The sequence below is a fragment of the Drosophila pseudoobscura genome, chromosome 2, assembly GCF_009870125.1.
Source record: "Drosophila pseudoobscura strain MV-25-SWS-2005 chromosome 2, UCI_Dpse_MV25, whole genome shotgun sequence".
Classification (NCBI taxonomy): domain Eukaryota; kingdom Metazoa; phylum Arthropoda; class Insecta; order Diptera; family Drosophilidae; genus Drosophila; species Drosophila pseudoobscura.
In genome coordinates this window covers 19216954-19232607 of record NC_046679.1, presented here as the reverse complement: position 1 = coordinate 19232607, position 15654 = coordinate 19216954, and the positions used below count along the sequence as shown (strand labels likewise).

Genomic DNA, 15654 nt, shown 5'->3' with positions numbered 1-15654 from the left:
TTTTCTGTCTGTCAAACTGATCTAAGCATCCCTGCGCTTGCGCTTGTTTTGGAATTCGAAGACGTTGGCTGTTTGATTTTACTTAAATTCGTGTTCTTTTATATTCGTTCGTTGTTTCGTTTGACCGTGTGTATGTGTTTAGTGTTAGGAAAATATTAACAGCTGATGGCTTTGCATATACCTATGAAAGGACACTTTGGCAGCAGCTGCAAGAGACCCGTCAGCGTACTTGACGATCCAGTTCGTGTCAAAAAAGATCTTGAAAACGAGCGTCGCATAACTCGTTTACAGCAGGTACGCTATGCGAGTCTACGACGCATTAATTCCGTAGGTCTTGTAACATTTACGTTGTCTTTTTAGGTGCGCGAGAAGTCGAACAGCTTGGCCCGAAAAATACGCGAGGATGTTGCTGCGGAAAAGAAACGCCAAATAAACCGATTGCAGCAGACCAAGCAGGACGAGCTGAAAGTGTGGCGTGAGAATGTTTTGGTCAAAAAGCACCACGACTACCGGTCAGCCATATTTCAAGTGGGTTACGCCCATCGGGCAGCACAAGCGGAGAATGAGGAGACCGCAAAGCGGAAGCAGGAGAAAATCGACAAAATAAAAAACTGCAGGCTTCGCGCAATGAAAAGAAAGGCTGAAAATACTCGAGTGAAGCTGCGGTCAGCCGGTGGTATGAATCCTCTCAATGCGCAAGGACGCGCCACAACTAGCACACAAACTCCTTTGCCCCAGGAGCAGCCCGACGACAAGGAGAACCGTGCGACTGGCGGCGTGGCCTACAATTTCCCAAGCTTGCCGGAGCGAGCCTGCTGCCACGACAATCCCAAATGCTTCTGCCTGACCTCCGATGATGATTGTGACGATTACGAGAGCAGCGATTCCTCCATCTTGCATTTGGACGGCGAGGATGGGGAGAACAATACGCGCCCGTCGTCACCCATTACTGGTGCGGCAAACAAACTTAAGAAGAACCCTACAGTGATTCTGGATGTGAACATAGACGAGGCAGACGGCCATGTGGTCAACACTGGCACTGGCCTGGACATCAACGACAGATACATTCAAACCAACCGCAAATTCAGCCATGTTGTGCGTACCAGTCCTACCACCAGTCCAGATCGAAAGGATAATCCACGCCGACAACGGTTTACACAAATCACAGATATAGTTAAACGCACCGAGACAATAGTTCGGCCATTGCAAGCACCAGCCCAAGCCCAAGCCCCACCCCCAGCCCAAGCCCCAGCGCCAGCGGAACCAAAGCAAGCGCTCGCACCACCACCGAGCCCCACAAAGTCACTGCCCCGATCGCCCAAAAAGGCAATGCAGGCAGCAAAGGCGCCAGCAGCTGCCTCTGCCAAAAAACCACCAGCCCCCAAGCGGGCGACAACTACACAAAAGGTCAACAGAGCCTCAAAAGCAGGGACGAGCCAACAGCAGCCAATGAGGCGAAGCACTGACCTGAGAACAGATCCACCTCCTGCCAAAGTGATCGAGGCGGGAATTAAACGAAAAACGTTGCCAAAAAAAATAACCACTCAATCGCAAACTGCGAGAGCAACAGCACAACCCACACAACAAGCTACAGCCCAGGGTGCAGCCCCTTCAATGCAGCAAAAGGCACAAATGCAGCAGCCCCCTCTAGTGCAGCAAATGCCTCAAAATCCACAAATGATGCAGCATCAGCCTCAAAATCCACAAATGATGCAGCAACAGCCTCAAAATCCACAAATGATGCAGCAACAGCCGCAAATGCAGCAGGTCCCCATAGTGCAGCAATATCCACAAATGCTGCAAAATCCACAAATGCTGCAAAATCCACAAATGCAGCAACGGAATCCTATGCAGCAAGCATCTCTATATCCCCCTCCTCTGCAGCAGCAGCAGCAGCAGCAACAACCATTCCAAACTTACGCTCAGTATCCACAGGCTCAGCCACAATATCCACAACAGTCGATGCCGCCTATGCAACAATTTGCGATGCCCTTTCAACCACGTCCACCTCAGACACATCCCATGTACGCACAGCAGGGGCAAGCAATGGCAAGACCTCCTTCACCGGATGTCCCTCCCACGGACCCCCCTCAAATATCATCAACAACGCATTCCAGTGTCTCCACCGCTCAATTTATCCTGCGGCAAAGCGGCCAACCAACAAATCCAGCCAGTTACGTTCATTTCTATGATCATAACAATAGGTACCATCGAACCTATGAGGCACCCGCCAAGTCAGTGCAATTAAATGGCAAAAATCCCAGACTGCCGACTGCCATGGATCAAGCGCTTGATGAAAATCACCTGAGAGAATTGCGAGAGCAAGAGCTGGACCAGCTCAGGTAAGAGTTCCCCTCTAAAATGTACCAAAACAAATATAAACCTATCTGCAAACAGGAAAAAATGCGATAAGCGCGGTAAAAGGGCCCTGGAACGCGAGCAGGTGCGTCGGGACTGTGCCGAATTGACAGAAAAACTAGATGCTTTGGTCCAAAATCAACCGAATCTACTGCCCAGCGATGTGAGTCGATGAGTTTTCACGTTTTTCATGTACCTAATTGATTTGTTTTTAGGCAAACTTTATACCCAGTCATCGGTTTGCGGATCTGGCTGTACGTCGGGAGCAAAAAATGAATGAGGCCATGGAGGAGATGTTGCTGCGACCGGCCATCGTTACATGCCCGGAAGTTGGCTCCAATGCAAGATCTGCCACATCTGGAAAGGGCAAGGTCACCGCCGCCCCGAGTGCCATTAATGTGGGAGAACATCCCTATAGATCAACGGACTTTAAGGGGAGCTCAGAGAGCTGCTGCTCCATGCTGCTCGACTATGTGGATGATCAGAGCAAGCAGCTTCGTTCAGATCTCAGGGCAGAGGAGTCCAACACCCCAAAGTCCATTAGATTGAAGAATTTGCTGGATCGTGTGGAAAAGATACGCATACAACTGATGGAGGAATTGAAAGCGGGCCAGCGATCCTCCTCGCATGCAGACAAGGACAAGGAGGTACTGGACGCCTTACGTCAGGAGCGGGAAGATATACTGGCAGAGAAGGCGCGTACCCTAAACGAGCGGGAAACGGAACTGGAGCAAAAGGAAGCCCTACTCGAGCAGCGTCTGCGGAAGTTCTACAAAGCACAAAAGCAGAACAAGATCATCGATGTCGATGCGAAAGATGGGGAAAATCCCGTGATCATCATCAAGGTCAACAGCGATGGCACTGTCAAGCAGTGTATGCCCAAGCACAAGTCGAAGCCAAAAGCCAGATCTACTGAAATTGAAATTGAAGCTACCAAGGAATCCACATCGGGTGTCACCAGAGAGAGCACGCCCACGATTGCGCCAACATCGGACGGCAAGGATAAGGGTCAAAACTCCATAGACTCGAATTCCACAGCCTACCGGAGTCTGCCCCCGATTACCTATAAGAACCCTAATGCCCCAGCGTCTGCATCTGAGGCGCTGCCTACTCAAGTGGATCCCGTGATTGCCCAATATATACAGCGTCTGTTGGGCATGACCCGACGCTCCATACAAGAACTAAGTGTCAGCAGTTCGGATGTGCCCACGCCCGATCCATCGATCATCAATTCATCCAGGAACATTGCGCCAGAGGAGATTGTGGCCGATAGCCTTCGCGTGGAGCATGCAGTTGCGACTGCGGCTGACAAAATGCGCGTGGACCGGGTTCAGGCCTTCATTGAGGACAACCGGAGTTTCGTCAACGAGCTGGAGGACACTCTGCGCAGTCAGCTGCAGCAGCAGGAGCAGGATAAAGAGACCAGCATGCAGGCCTTTGATCAGATCTGGAAGAAGCGTTTTTCCAAAAAGCAGGTCCCCGATAAAGCTCGCCAGTCAAAGGATACGGGAAAAAAGCGCACAGAGCACAAGCTTGAGAAGGAGCAGCCTCGTCCCTCCAGCCGCCAGTCAAGTCCTGCCAGAAAGTCTGTTACCATAGCTACTCCGACGAAGAGGACGTCCCAATCTGCAGTCGAGAAATCCAATAAGCATCCCCCTAACCAGGAGCCTGCCGATCTACAAATTGAGCGCTATGCAAGGCTCACCCAGAACTACACGCATCGCATCGCGGAGCTGACGGAGCTGATCTCCAAAGTGCGCGAGGAGAAACAGCGTCTGGTGGAGGTGACCCTCACCTCGGCCAGTGATGGCGAGCGCCAATCCACGGAATACTTGGAACTGCCGCCCGGTCAGACGCAGCCGGAGAAGGACAAGCAGCACAGATCCAGAACGCTCTCGGAGCGCAGCGACAATACGACTCCCTCCACATCGGAGGCTCTGCCGCTAATGAAACACAAGCCAACGGGGGCCAGCAGGGACAGTGGAATCTCCGAATCGCGTCCCATTACTGCTCTGGGTCAGGTCAATGCCGATGCAGAGCCCCCCACATCCACACAGAGCACCGCGCAGCGACGGGGAAAGGCACCTCCAGCCACCATACGCCGCTATAGCCCCCAACTTGATGCGGATGATCTGGCCCACGAGCTGTCCACCATAGCAGAGGTGGAGACGCCCGGCCAGTCGCATATTGTGGCTGCCACGCCAGTGCCAAAGCCGTTTCCCAACTTTGATGAATATGCCCGAGATATGAAATTGGATCTGTCCAACTTGGATGCCGATCAAAGCCTGCGGCTGAAGCTGGAGTTTAACGAGCTCGTCCAGGCCATCCATCAGCGATGTGGAGGCCTCGACTATCGGGAGTTTCCCAGCCTAAATGCATATCTCCACAGTCTGAATACCACGCGGCTGCATGTGGAGGAGTCGGAACAAGGCACTCCGACAACGGGAGAGCTGATGCGGCAATTGCGCCTGCACACTGTGCCCGTCGAGGATTTTCCCGACCGCCGGGTCTACATGCAGAAGTTGCTTGACAAGGTACCGCCCGATCAAAGGCAGATGATTGATTCGTCGAGCCTGGATAATGATTCATCGGATTCCTTTAATGTGGAAAAAGAGCTGCGTCAACGGCGCATCATCAGAACCTCTGATGGCGCCACAGAAGTCATCACCACACAGGAAGTGGCCTGCAGTACCCGCAGGGAGAGCGTTCCACCCGACTCGACTGAACCGCCCAATGAGAGCGGCATTCAGCACCTCTCTGGCAGCAGTTTGTCCAGAGATCTGGATCGAGAACTGCAGCGCATTGGCGTGAAGTGGCCCTCCACAATGCGCCAGCGGCAACGTCAGGAGGATGCCAGCAGCACCAGCAACAGTTCGCCAGAACGACAGACAACGCGATTAAATGCCGGTTACGGTCGATCAGCGGAAAGTAAGTCCAAACACATGACATCCGATCAATCCGGCCAGAATGCCAGCCAAATTGGCCGCTCGCTGAACTTGCGCGAGTTTCTCACGCGTGAGCTACTCAAACATCATGTGGGAACTGCAGACAGCTCGGATGATTCCCTGAAGAGCCATTTCCTGCACTCCATCATCGATTCGCTTTCGCGATCCAGTTCACCGCAAAGCCCAGCCCATGGTACAGGAGCCACCAATGACCGCCAAAAGACCTCGACCCCTAGGGGCTCATTCCAGACGGTCCAGGAAAGGTCTGGCCGGACGACACCCCAGGAAACGCCTGTTTTCGGTCCCTCCCCCACAAACTCACTATTGTTCTCGGGCGAGAGTCGCATTTCTCTAATCAATTACCCGGATGGCACACCGCCAGTGCCCTTTGCGTCCCATCATCAGCAGAGCAGGCATACGAGTGGCAGGGCGACCACCCCCACAGCTCCTACACTGAAGTCGCCGCCAAAATCGGAACCGAAGCGGAAACCAAAATCAAGATCACCGAGATGAAAATCACCCGCCAAAATCAGATCACCACGAAAGTGATTATTTTATGGACTAGCTCAAGGGATTTTAATGGATTATAGCTCAAGGGATTTTAATTTTTAGCAACAAATTTTGTATGATTTTATTTATATTTTAATAAAAGGATATTATTTATACAAAATCACATCCGCTTCGTTTCTTTGTCTCGCATTCGAGTACGAGCCAAAAATGGATTGTTGCGCTCATCCGAAAGTGCTGATTGCTGCTATGGACAAAGAATGTCCCCATTATAGTTAGCTCAAACTCAAACATAAGTCAAATACCTGCAATTAAGACCACACCAGAACCATTGAACGGCTGGCTCATCGCCATGCATCCAGCCGGGGCAGCTGGTTATTTATATTTTAAGAAACGGCCATTATTTATTCAAAAAACACGCGTCTAACTACAATTTTCAAGTACAATTGTTCACATTTCACAGTTGAATCAAGTCGGAGGAATATACAATGTATATCAACTATATTTATAAGTACATTTGGAAAAACTAAACTAAATGAGTGATTAAGTGAAAAGTGCTTCCGCCTGTTCGGAAGATTATTTAAGTATGTCATGTTGTATATTTTGTGAACATTTCACTGGCTTTTCCTGGTCTTTTTCCCCCCTTTTTTTGGAGAGATAACATAATATCTAAGTACAATACATATAAGGCAGCACACAATCTAGACTTTTCGGTTTTCAAAACTGTTATCGAGTCTTAAACTAAAGGCTAAGAACATGAAAAACATGAATATTACATACAAATATGTATCTATGCAAAAAGAAAATCATTTTGGTACGGTTTCCGTTGGGCTACACAGCACCGGCTGTGGGGTAAATGCGAATCCCGGAGTTTCCATTGCCCCATTCCCACTCACTCCTCCTGCCGCTGATCGTCTTCCGACGACTGTTGCGCCGCGGCCCTTTGGTCCTCCCGTTGCCTTTGCATACGTTTGAAGGTATCGCTGGCCACCTTCTTGAGACCGTCCGACTCACTGCCCGTGGCCTCGACCATCTGTCGGAGGTGGCCCCGGGACTTCTTGAGCAGCAGATGCGGGACATCAAACTCCACCGCTGTGCCAGCGTCCATGACGATAATGCGATCCGAATCCATGACAGTGTGCAACCGATGGGCAACCGTGAGGACGGTGCATTGCTGGAACTTGACGCGAATGGTGCGCTGTATCAGGCCATCGGTTCTGGCAAGAGAAAATAGGTTCAGATTGAAGCAGAACAGATGGCAGATTGAAGAACTCACTGTGGATCCACATTGGCCGTGGCCTCGTCCAGCACCAGGACCTTGTTATTCCGTAGTATGGCCCGTGCCAGGCACAGAAGCTGTCGCTGGCCAACGCTAAAGTTGCTGCCCCTTTCCGTGACCATGTAGTCCAGTCCGGGAATGGCGCCGCGCAACTCCACGTCCTCCAGGGCGTGCCAGAGCTCGGCGTCCGTGTACCGCTCAAACGGATCCAGGTTGTAGCGAATGGTGGCCGAGAAAAGCACCGGATCTTGGGGTATAATCGAGATGCGAGTGCGCAGGATCTCCAGCGAAATGGTGCCCGTCTCAATGCCATCGATATAGATGCCGCCCTCGATGTGCGCCAATCGGAAGAGGGCTCCAATCAGCGACGATTTGCCAGCACCTGTCCGGCCCACTATGCCGACCTTCCAGCCCGCTTCGATGGTGAGGCTGAGATTCTTGAGCACCGGCGATCCATTGGGATCGTAGCGACAGCTCATGTCGCGCAGCTCCACCTGGCCATGGGTGGGCCACTGGGCCGGTGGCTCCTTCTCACTGACCGCCGGCTCCTGCTCGAGTTCGGTGTACTGCAACACGCGCTCCACGCTGGTCATCTGCTGCAGGGACTCGGCCACCTGGCGGACGCCATACTGCACCATGCCCGTGAGTATCATGGCCTGGGAAATGGCCAGGCCCACATTGCCGCTGTACGTGGCTATAAAGGAGTTCACAAATTAGTAGAAACTGCCAACAGAAGGACCCGTCCTCCACTCACATTCGTTGCTGATGATGAAGCTGAATGTGACGACCGAAAGGAAGACACAACTGACGCAGTCCAGCCAAAGACCCAGCGCCGTATTCGCAGCCATCGTCAGCTGCCAGACACTGCTGTGGACATCCTGCAGCAGATCGAACTCCTTGGCCACAACATCCTGCAGCTGTCGGGAGCGTATGATGGCCAGTCCCGAGAGCGAAGAGCTCAGATGCGAGAACACAGGACTGCGGCAGATGCCCTCCAGCCGCTTCAGATCCTGCGATGGTCGCAGATACAGCTTCAGGATGAGCATATCGATGACGGCCACCACAAGCATGGCAGCCATCAGCACGGGATTCACCACAGAGATCACAATCAGGATACCAAACATGACGAGAGCAATCTGTATAAAGTCCATCATGGCCCGAGGCAGCAGCTCATCAATGGCCCCCATATCCTTGGAGAAACGATTCAGTATCCTGCCCGAGGGATTCGTGTCAAAGAACCGCATTGTGGCATGCAAAATGCAGCCAAACATGCGATCGTGCAGCACCTTGGAGGCGTGCATGCACGTCTTGAAGAACAGAAAGCCACGGAAAGTGGTCATAATAACCACAGCGATGATCAGCCCGCCATAGATGTACATGCACTCGAAGGTGGTGAAGCTGGTGGGTTCCCCCAGCGATCGCTGGTGCTCCTGCTGCGTCCAGATGTTCGAAAAGAAGTCGGAGCTGCTGCACACCACCTGGGACATCAGCATGACGAACACCATGAAGCTGAAGCTCAGGCAAGTGCTGCCCGCATGGAAATACTCGTACCAGACTTTCGGGGAGATACCACCAGAGGCCTGGGCCTCCGCCAAATCATCATCATCCGGATCCATTTCGGTTTGATCGCTGCTGTTCAACTGTGAAATACATATAGATAGATAGATAGATATAGATTGAGGAGACTCCACTCTGATCTTACCGATTTGCTGCCGTGGGTGGAGTTGCTCTGTTTCCTCAGCGGCTGATAGCCATCGCGTACGCCATCAATGTAGGGTATGTCATCATCGTCATCCTCCAGGTCATGGCCACTGATGGTAGGCGATGATGTATTCAGTCTGTTGCTGTTCTCCGTCTCCTCCTCTTTGGGCCGCTCCAGGAGCTTGGCAAAGTCGAGTTCGCTGTTGATTAGCTCCTGATATGTGCCCTTCCTTAGGATACGTCCCTGATCCACAATCACAATCACATCGGCCTCGGACAGAAAGTGCACTTGATGTGTGACCAAAACGCGGGTGGCCTTCAGCTGGGCCAGACGGCCCCTGGGTCCAATCACCTCGTCGAACAGATGCCGCCCCACATGGGCATCTACAGCACTCAGTGGATCGTCCAACAGGTAAATGGAGGCGGGCTTGTAGACAGCCCGGGCCAAGCTGATGCGCGCTCTTTGACCGCCAGAGAGCGAGGCACCGCGCTCGCCCACCACCGTCTTGTCGCCGTTGCTCAGCTGCTGGAAGTCGGTGCTGAGGGCACAGCATCGGGTGACCTCCTGGTAGCGCTTCCGATCGTACTGCTCTCCAAACAGAATGTTCTTGCGCACGGTGCCCGTGAAGAGCCAGGGCTCCTGGGCGGCATACGACAGATCTCCTTGAATCACGACTCCGCCATCGATGATCGGGAGCTCTCCGAGCAGGAGCTGGAGCAAAGAGCTCTTGCCGGCTCCGACGGTTCCAATTACGGCGCACAGTTGACCCTTCTCGATCTGCAGGTTGATGCTCTGGAGGGTGCGCTGGGCCACCGGCTTCTCGATGTCCCAGCTGGCATTGATGTCCTTGAGGATGACGGCACGCGAGTCGCCACCATCCTGGTTCTGCTTGTGCGTCAGTCCGTGGGTCTTCTCGTCGCGCCCCTCCAGCTGCAGGTAGTCCTGTATGCGCCGCAGGGAGACCAAGGCCTCGGCTCCAAAACTAATGGCCAGGGGATACCAGATGGCGGCCACCAGCTGCAGGATGTTGTAGTAGCTGGCCGCCGAGAACACAAAGTCCGCGGTGATGGGCTGGCCCATGAGAGCGGCCGCCGCCAGGGTGATGTACAGCGTGGAACGCTCCGTGAACACCATGGTGCTGAGGTAGAAGCCACGCAGGTAGGATGCATAGCGGATCTGTTGGATCTCGCTGCGTCGGGCCTCGGCCACGACCGCCTGAAAGGGCCGCTCCCAGGCATACATCTTGATCACCTGTATGCCCTGCACCAGCTCGTTCATGATGCCCACGCGAGCGTCGGTGCGCTCGGCGATCCGCATCCGCAACACGGACGTCAGCTTACTGAGCGCCGTCTGCACGGGTATGGTCTTCAGCAGCAGCCCAATCACCCCCACCAGCGCCGGGATGCCAATGCGCAGCCAAATCAGGTAGCACGTGAGCACCGCCTGCATGGGCATGATCCAGATCCAGTGGACAAATATGAAGCCATAGTCCAAACGATTCACATCGTTCGAGAGCAGGTTAATCAGATATCCAGCCGGGGTCTGGCCCGCCGTCTTCATTGACAACCTCAGGGTTTTGCGGTAGATCAGCGAACAGCAGGCAATGCGCATCCGAGCGCCCATCAAACGCTGACGCAGATCCACGTGATGCAGCAGGAAGCAGCCAAACAGAGTGGCACCCACGAGGACACAGCCCAGGCTGTAGGCATCGTTCCAAATGTATTCGATGGCCTCCTCGAAGCTACTCCGCTGGATGCTGGCATTCCGAGCCACCTCTTCGGTTGAGAGCTGCACGTATTCCTTGGTGGGATCCAGGCCCTTGTCCAGGGCATTGGGGGAATCGACATCGCTGCCTGCTCCGCTGGCATCGGCCACAGCCTGCGACAGCACAAAGTGACCAATAGAGCGGGCTGTTCTGTTTAGGGTCTCTGTTAGAGATATTTCCTTGACGGGTGTGGGTGATGGCAGCTTCTGGAACTGAAGCAACAACTGGGCCAGTACAGCGGGTATCAAGGTTCTAAAAAACAAAACATATTTATAGTTTTATGCCTTAAATGATCCATGTTTTCCGACTCACTTGATCACTATATAGATTAAACAAATAAGACCATTGACGATCGTTGGTCCTAAAAAGCAACGAAATAGGGCATTCCTTAGCCGAGGCTTGTTCGATTTGCGATGGGCTCGTTCCACCTCCTTGTACCATTCACTACAAACAGAGTACAGGCTTTAGATGAGTTTATGATCCATCAGTCAGTACTTACTCCTCCAAACGATCGCCTAACTGCTCGGAGTGATCCTCCTCGAGGCACTCCGTCAGATCGTCTGTGTTTAGGCCTCGACGCGATCCCCGGTAGAGCAATGGCAACGCCCATGCAAATATCAACTGCGAGAAGATATTTGCACCCTGACGCGGATTTTTACGCTCCGGCTTTGGACTGCTGTCCATGTTATCATATGGCTATCTGTTTGGTCAGCGTCTGCGGTTCCACCTGTGGGTTGTAGGTGGCGATAAACAGAACTAAACTTATGTTAAAAATAAAAAAAAGTTACTCCAGTCTCATTTTTACGACTCGGCATAACTCCGATAAGGCTGAAGTAATCAGCAGCCCGCAAGTAATTCCGGTCATTTCAATACCCTATATATTGTATTATTATATGTTAATGTGCTGTGATGATCAGCGGGCCTTGTCTACGACTGGTTTCTTATCAGTTACGACGACCTTGAGCAATAACTTATAACCCAATTAGTAAGGGATTTCATCACAGTAAAGATTATGGAACATACAGTTCTCAGCTATCACTGAATACTCGTTCAAAAAACATACGACAGTACAACGAGATAAAAAAGACAATTTCCTAAACGATTATTATTGATTACTCGTACTCTCAACCAGTTTAAAACAAGTTTCAACATTTAATAAATAATAAAAGCAAACACCGGTCACGGTAGAACCCTTCCCTTGAATACTGATGGCATTAATGCAAATCTTTACTATGATATGACAAGGCATGACATGGATATAATCTTTATACTAAGTGATGTTGTTCTAAGATCTCGCCCAAACCATAATATTCTCAGAAAGGGTACAAAGATTAGTTAATTTATGGTTCACTTCCTCCATTAATTGAGGACTTATTGAACTTCTAACAAAGGGCAGATCCAAGAAGCAAAGGATGTTCCTATTGATATAGCATCGGTTTTATATGAGCCCTACCAAATAGTAAACATATTTCCTACAACTTGGCATAGATTTTAAAAAACAAGACAGCCAGATCCCTACCTTACGGCTTTCGAAAATACTTTCCGTTCATTCAGATGTTTCCAATTCAGAAAGAAATACTCGTACTACGAATGTACCATAAAAATCAAGACGAACTGTGTTCCAGCATACGCTCCAAAACACACATACGCGTCTCCAGATGGGACGGTCAGTCACACCGTTTGCTCACGATGATATCGGTCATTAGCTCTGAGCCATGTTTATTTGCTTTGTCTGTAACTGATAGCATATGACACGAGGAGCGTTAATCATAAAGCATTTGGAGCCAGGACAGAGGCACACGTACGTTTACGTGTGCGAGAAGACCTCCTAATACTCGCATGACAATAATCATAATGTTTATTAATTGGTAAGCAAAAGTCCAGAGACCTTCTCAGATAACCCACACAACACACCGTTTATGTATAATGATGTGTCTGTGTTTTGGGAAGGTTATAAGCCATGTGCCAGACTAAAACACAATTTGACCCACTTACGCGCAAAAGGAAATTTCATTTTTCGCATGGAAAGTTTTCCCATGTAAAGCTGACGAGGCGGTGTATTTGTTCCTCGGAAAGTTTCTTCTACGTTCCTTCAGCTTTCAGTTAATAAAAGTTAAGTGATTGACCGCGAAATTGTTCATGTTTCATTATGGGGGCGCCTGGCGCCGCCAATGGAATATTATCATCACCATTTACAGGGCGGCATGGGATGTCATAACACCAAATAGATCGCAGATTCTTCCAATTGAACTTGATCGTTCTTAATTGTTCCAATGGGAATTAATTTACGGAAACAGAAAGGAAATTTTCGCAGATGGTCGACTCTCGAGTATCCCTAATTAGACCCATTAAAACCGCATAAGGAGATTATATTAGTGAAGTAATTAAAATTATCTCGCATTGCTGAAAGAAATGATAAAAGAGCACAGTTTGCCCTACATATTTTTGTGCTATCTAAACGTGGTAGTATGGTATATTATGTTCTTACAGCTGATTAGGACGAGTGACAGCCGGTTAAAAGAGGTTCTATTCGCAAATGTTGGTTATAGATTAGGGGGAAATGGATGCCACTTGATGGAAAAAATCCTTCCTATGGTTCCTAGATTTCTTGCAGATCTTTTCATCCATAGATCACGCACTTATGTGCATCCAAAGATTGGCTTTATTCTTTATTCTCTTTGTAATTTTTTGGTTAAACTTGGGCTAATACTAGACCACGTTTTCAAATTAATTCTAGGGTTCTGTTCGGTTTGGTTCTCCCCACTCGCTTTACAGTTAGTCTGCTGCTTTGAGCAACAGTTGTTCCAGCCACTCAATTTACCGTATGATATCATATATCAAACGGAAAGAGTTCAAACGAAATGAAATTCAAACACCGACTCTAAAAATTATTGATAATAACTTTTCTTTCCGTTGCTATTTTTTGTGTGAAAACAAACACAACTTGTAAAAACAGTGATTAATTTTTTTACCGGCTAACGCAACACACACACACAAAGCCACTTTGACTCGTGCAATACACACACACACAGCGGCAAACGGTATCTGCGTACCCGAACCCACAGAACAGGCAAACAAGTGGTTGCCAGACAGCCGTCGCTGGGCGGGAGGGGGGTTGGTAGGTTGTGTGGGGAAAACCGGCATTGCAAATTCTTTCGCTGTTGCACTGCACTGCCCTCACGAGCATACAATTGCCCATAGCCAAATTAAATAACGGTGAATGACGTAAAACCAAAGGGAGACGGCGTCAGAGACAGCCAGCATATTGGGGAACGGATCAGGAGGAGGGGAAGCAAAAACAAAAGCCAAGTGCTCACACACACACACACTCACATACACGCACAGACAGTATGTATTTTTATGCCATTTATTACGCGAACGACAGGGAAAGAGACAGAGAGAGATAGAAGGAGACGATTGCCGGGCGAAAAGGGCAATAAAACTGCACAATTTAAGTAATCACGTAAAAATTAATCAAGTCATTGAGCCACTTACAAACACTACTTCAGCATTAATTATTTTCCACTACCGAGTGATTTGTGTACCACTCGAAACAGTCGCGGCTTCAACACGTGCAGAATTACCCCCACAAAAGAAAGAACCGAAACGGAACGACAGACACAACGAACGAAAACGAACAGAAATCCGCGCCAAACGTCCGCCTCAGTGGACTGCCCGTAACGGAATGGGGTTTAATGCTCAATGCTCCATGCTCCAAGTCTCCCTCAGTGAGCACGGGTGTACACAAGCAGAGAGAGAGAGAGAACACTTAAAGTAAAGCTAAAGAGAACAAGAATAAACTGTCCTACAGGGGTCTTATAACATGAATTGGGTGTAGAATTTGTTTGATTAATGGCCACCTAATTTACGGTAACAATTTATTTGCATAATTAAAAAACTTTCTTTTTTGGTTTATTGTCATCAGAAAATTTAAAAAAAAAATTTTTATATATATATTTTATTTATTATATATATACATATATTACATTGTAATTCTCAAAAAAAAAAAACGCTTCTAATAATTAATTCGAATTTAGTAAATCAAACCCGTTTTATATCCCATTTTATATTTTTATTGTTTGAGCTACTTAAAGGCTTTAACCCTAAAAACAGATTAGCTACACTTCAGTTACGTTACGTTACATTAGATACAATTTAATAAATGTGAATGATACGGTTGATTAAATTGGAGTCCGTCTGGCAAATTTTAGGCTCCAAAATGTTCTGAATATTCCCCTTTTTTCGCTGCTGTGAGACTCCAAAAAACTCAATCTCTACACGCACTTCAATCGGGCGAGAGTGTGAGACAGAGAGAGGGTGAGGGTGAGCTTTTACACTGCCAGAGAGCAAGCTGAAGCTTTTTTACATGTCATGTAATAATTGATGTAATTTACATTGAGAGATCCATTTAGTTCATTTAATTATTAATTAGTTATTAATATAATTTATAATTCTAATTTCTAATTTATATAAATTAATAGTTAACTATAAATAAATCGTAAATGTAGTAAACATTAAATTAGTATAAATATAAATGGAAAAATGTTTATTCTAAGATAGAATAATGTAAATGTTAATGTTGCTTTAGCCTTCTTTTGAACACCTATGTATGTACATATGTGCATATGTATGTTCATAAATCTGTAAGATATGCGTTCTGTGGCGTGTGGCGGTGTATTCCAAACCCGACCCCCGTGCAGCGCTGTGTAAACGCCCACTGCAACAGTTGTTCTATTTTGGCGCCAAAAATAGCGGAGAACGTAAACAAAAGTCTATCAAAAACAAAAAACACACTCAATCCGAAAGCTCTCTCTTACACTCACTTACACTCTCATCCACTCACGTACGTAGGCTACAGGATGTAGGTCAAACACTGCGTATGAGTGATATGGCAAGAGGCAACAGAATTTCGCTTTAACCTTGCCGCAGATCAGTTGTGCGAGTCGCGTACAACAGTCAACTCCTTTTCGGAAAATTTGAGATCCACAAAGCGGCGGAAGGCTGTAAAGGAAATTCGCGCGCGACTTTTACCGAATCTGTGACGGGCCAAAAGAAATAAAAGAAGGCACACAAACGGGCCGAACAATTGGAATTTATT

General features: G+C 48.9%; 2 protein-coding genes across 4 annotated transcripts; one reads left to right on the top strand and one right to left on the bottom strand.

Moving 5' to 3' along the window:
* The first annotated feature begins 4 nt into the window (after positions 1 to 4).
* Positions 5 to 5976, top strand: ana1 (anastral spindle 1). Of its 2 annotated transcripts, XM_033376915.1 has the most exons (5): positions 5 to 294; positions 361 to 1669; positions 1700 to 2342; positions 2398 to 2521; positions 2574 to 5976. In XM_033376915.1, exons 1-5 carry the CDS (start codon positions 166 to 168, stop codon positions 5814 to 5816), a joined length of 5448 nt encoding a protein of 1815 aa, XP_033232806.1. In that variant the 5' UTR covers positions 5 to 165; the 3' UTR covers positions 5817 to 5976. The 2 variants fall into 2 exon arrangements, with proteins under 2 accessions (XP_033232806.1, XP_001359116.4); XM_001359079.5 differs by having other exon boundaries at positions 361 to 2342.
* Positions 5977 to 6188: 212 nt separating this feature from the next.
* Positions 6189 to 14255, bottom strand: Cftr (CF transmembrane conductance regulator). Of its 2 annotated transcripts, none has more exons than XM_015182152.2 (7): positions 14052 to 14255; positions 11056 to 11312; positions 10869 to 11000; positions 8792 to 10808; positions 7844 to 8729; positions 7087 to 7783; positions 6189 to 7027 (listed from the first exon to the last, which is right to left on the bottom strand). In XM_015182152.2, the coding sequence occupies exons 2-7, from the start codon at positions 11238 to 11240 to the stop codon at positions 6703 to 6705; spliced, it is 4242 nt and encodes a 1413-aa protein (XP_015037638.2). In that variant the 5' UTR covers positions 11241 to 11312; positions 14052 to 14255; the 3' UTR covers positions 6189 to 6702. The 2 variants fall into 2 exon arrangements, with proteins under 2 accessions (XP_015037638.2, XP_001359115.3); XM_001359078.4 differs by having other exon boundaries at positions 11056 to 11283.
* Positions 14256 to 15654: the final 1399 nt, after the last annotated feature.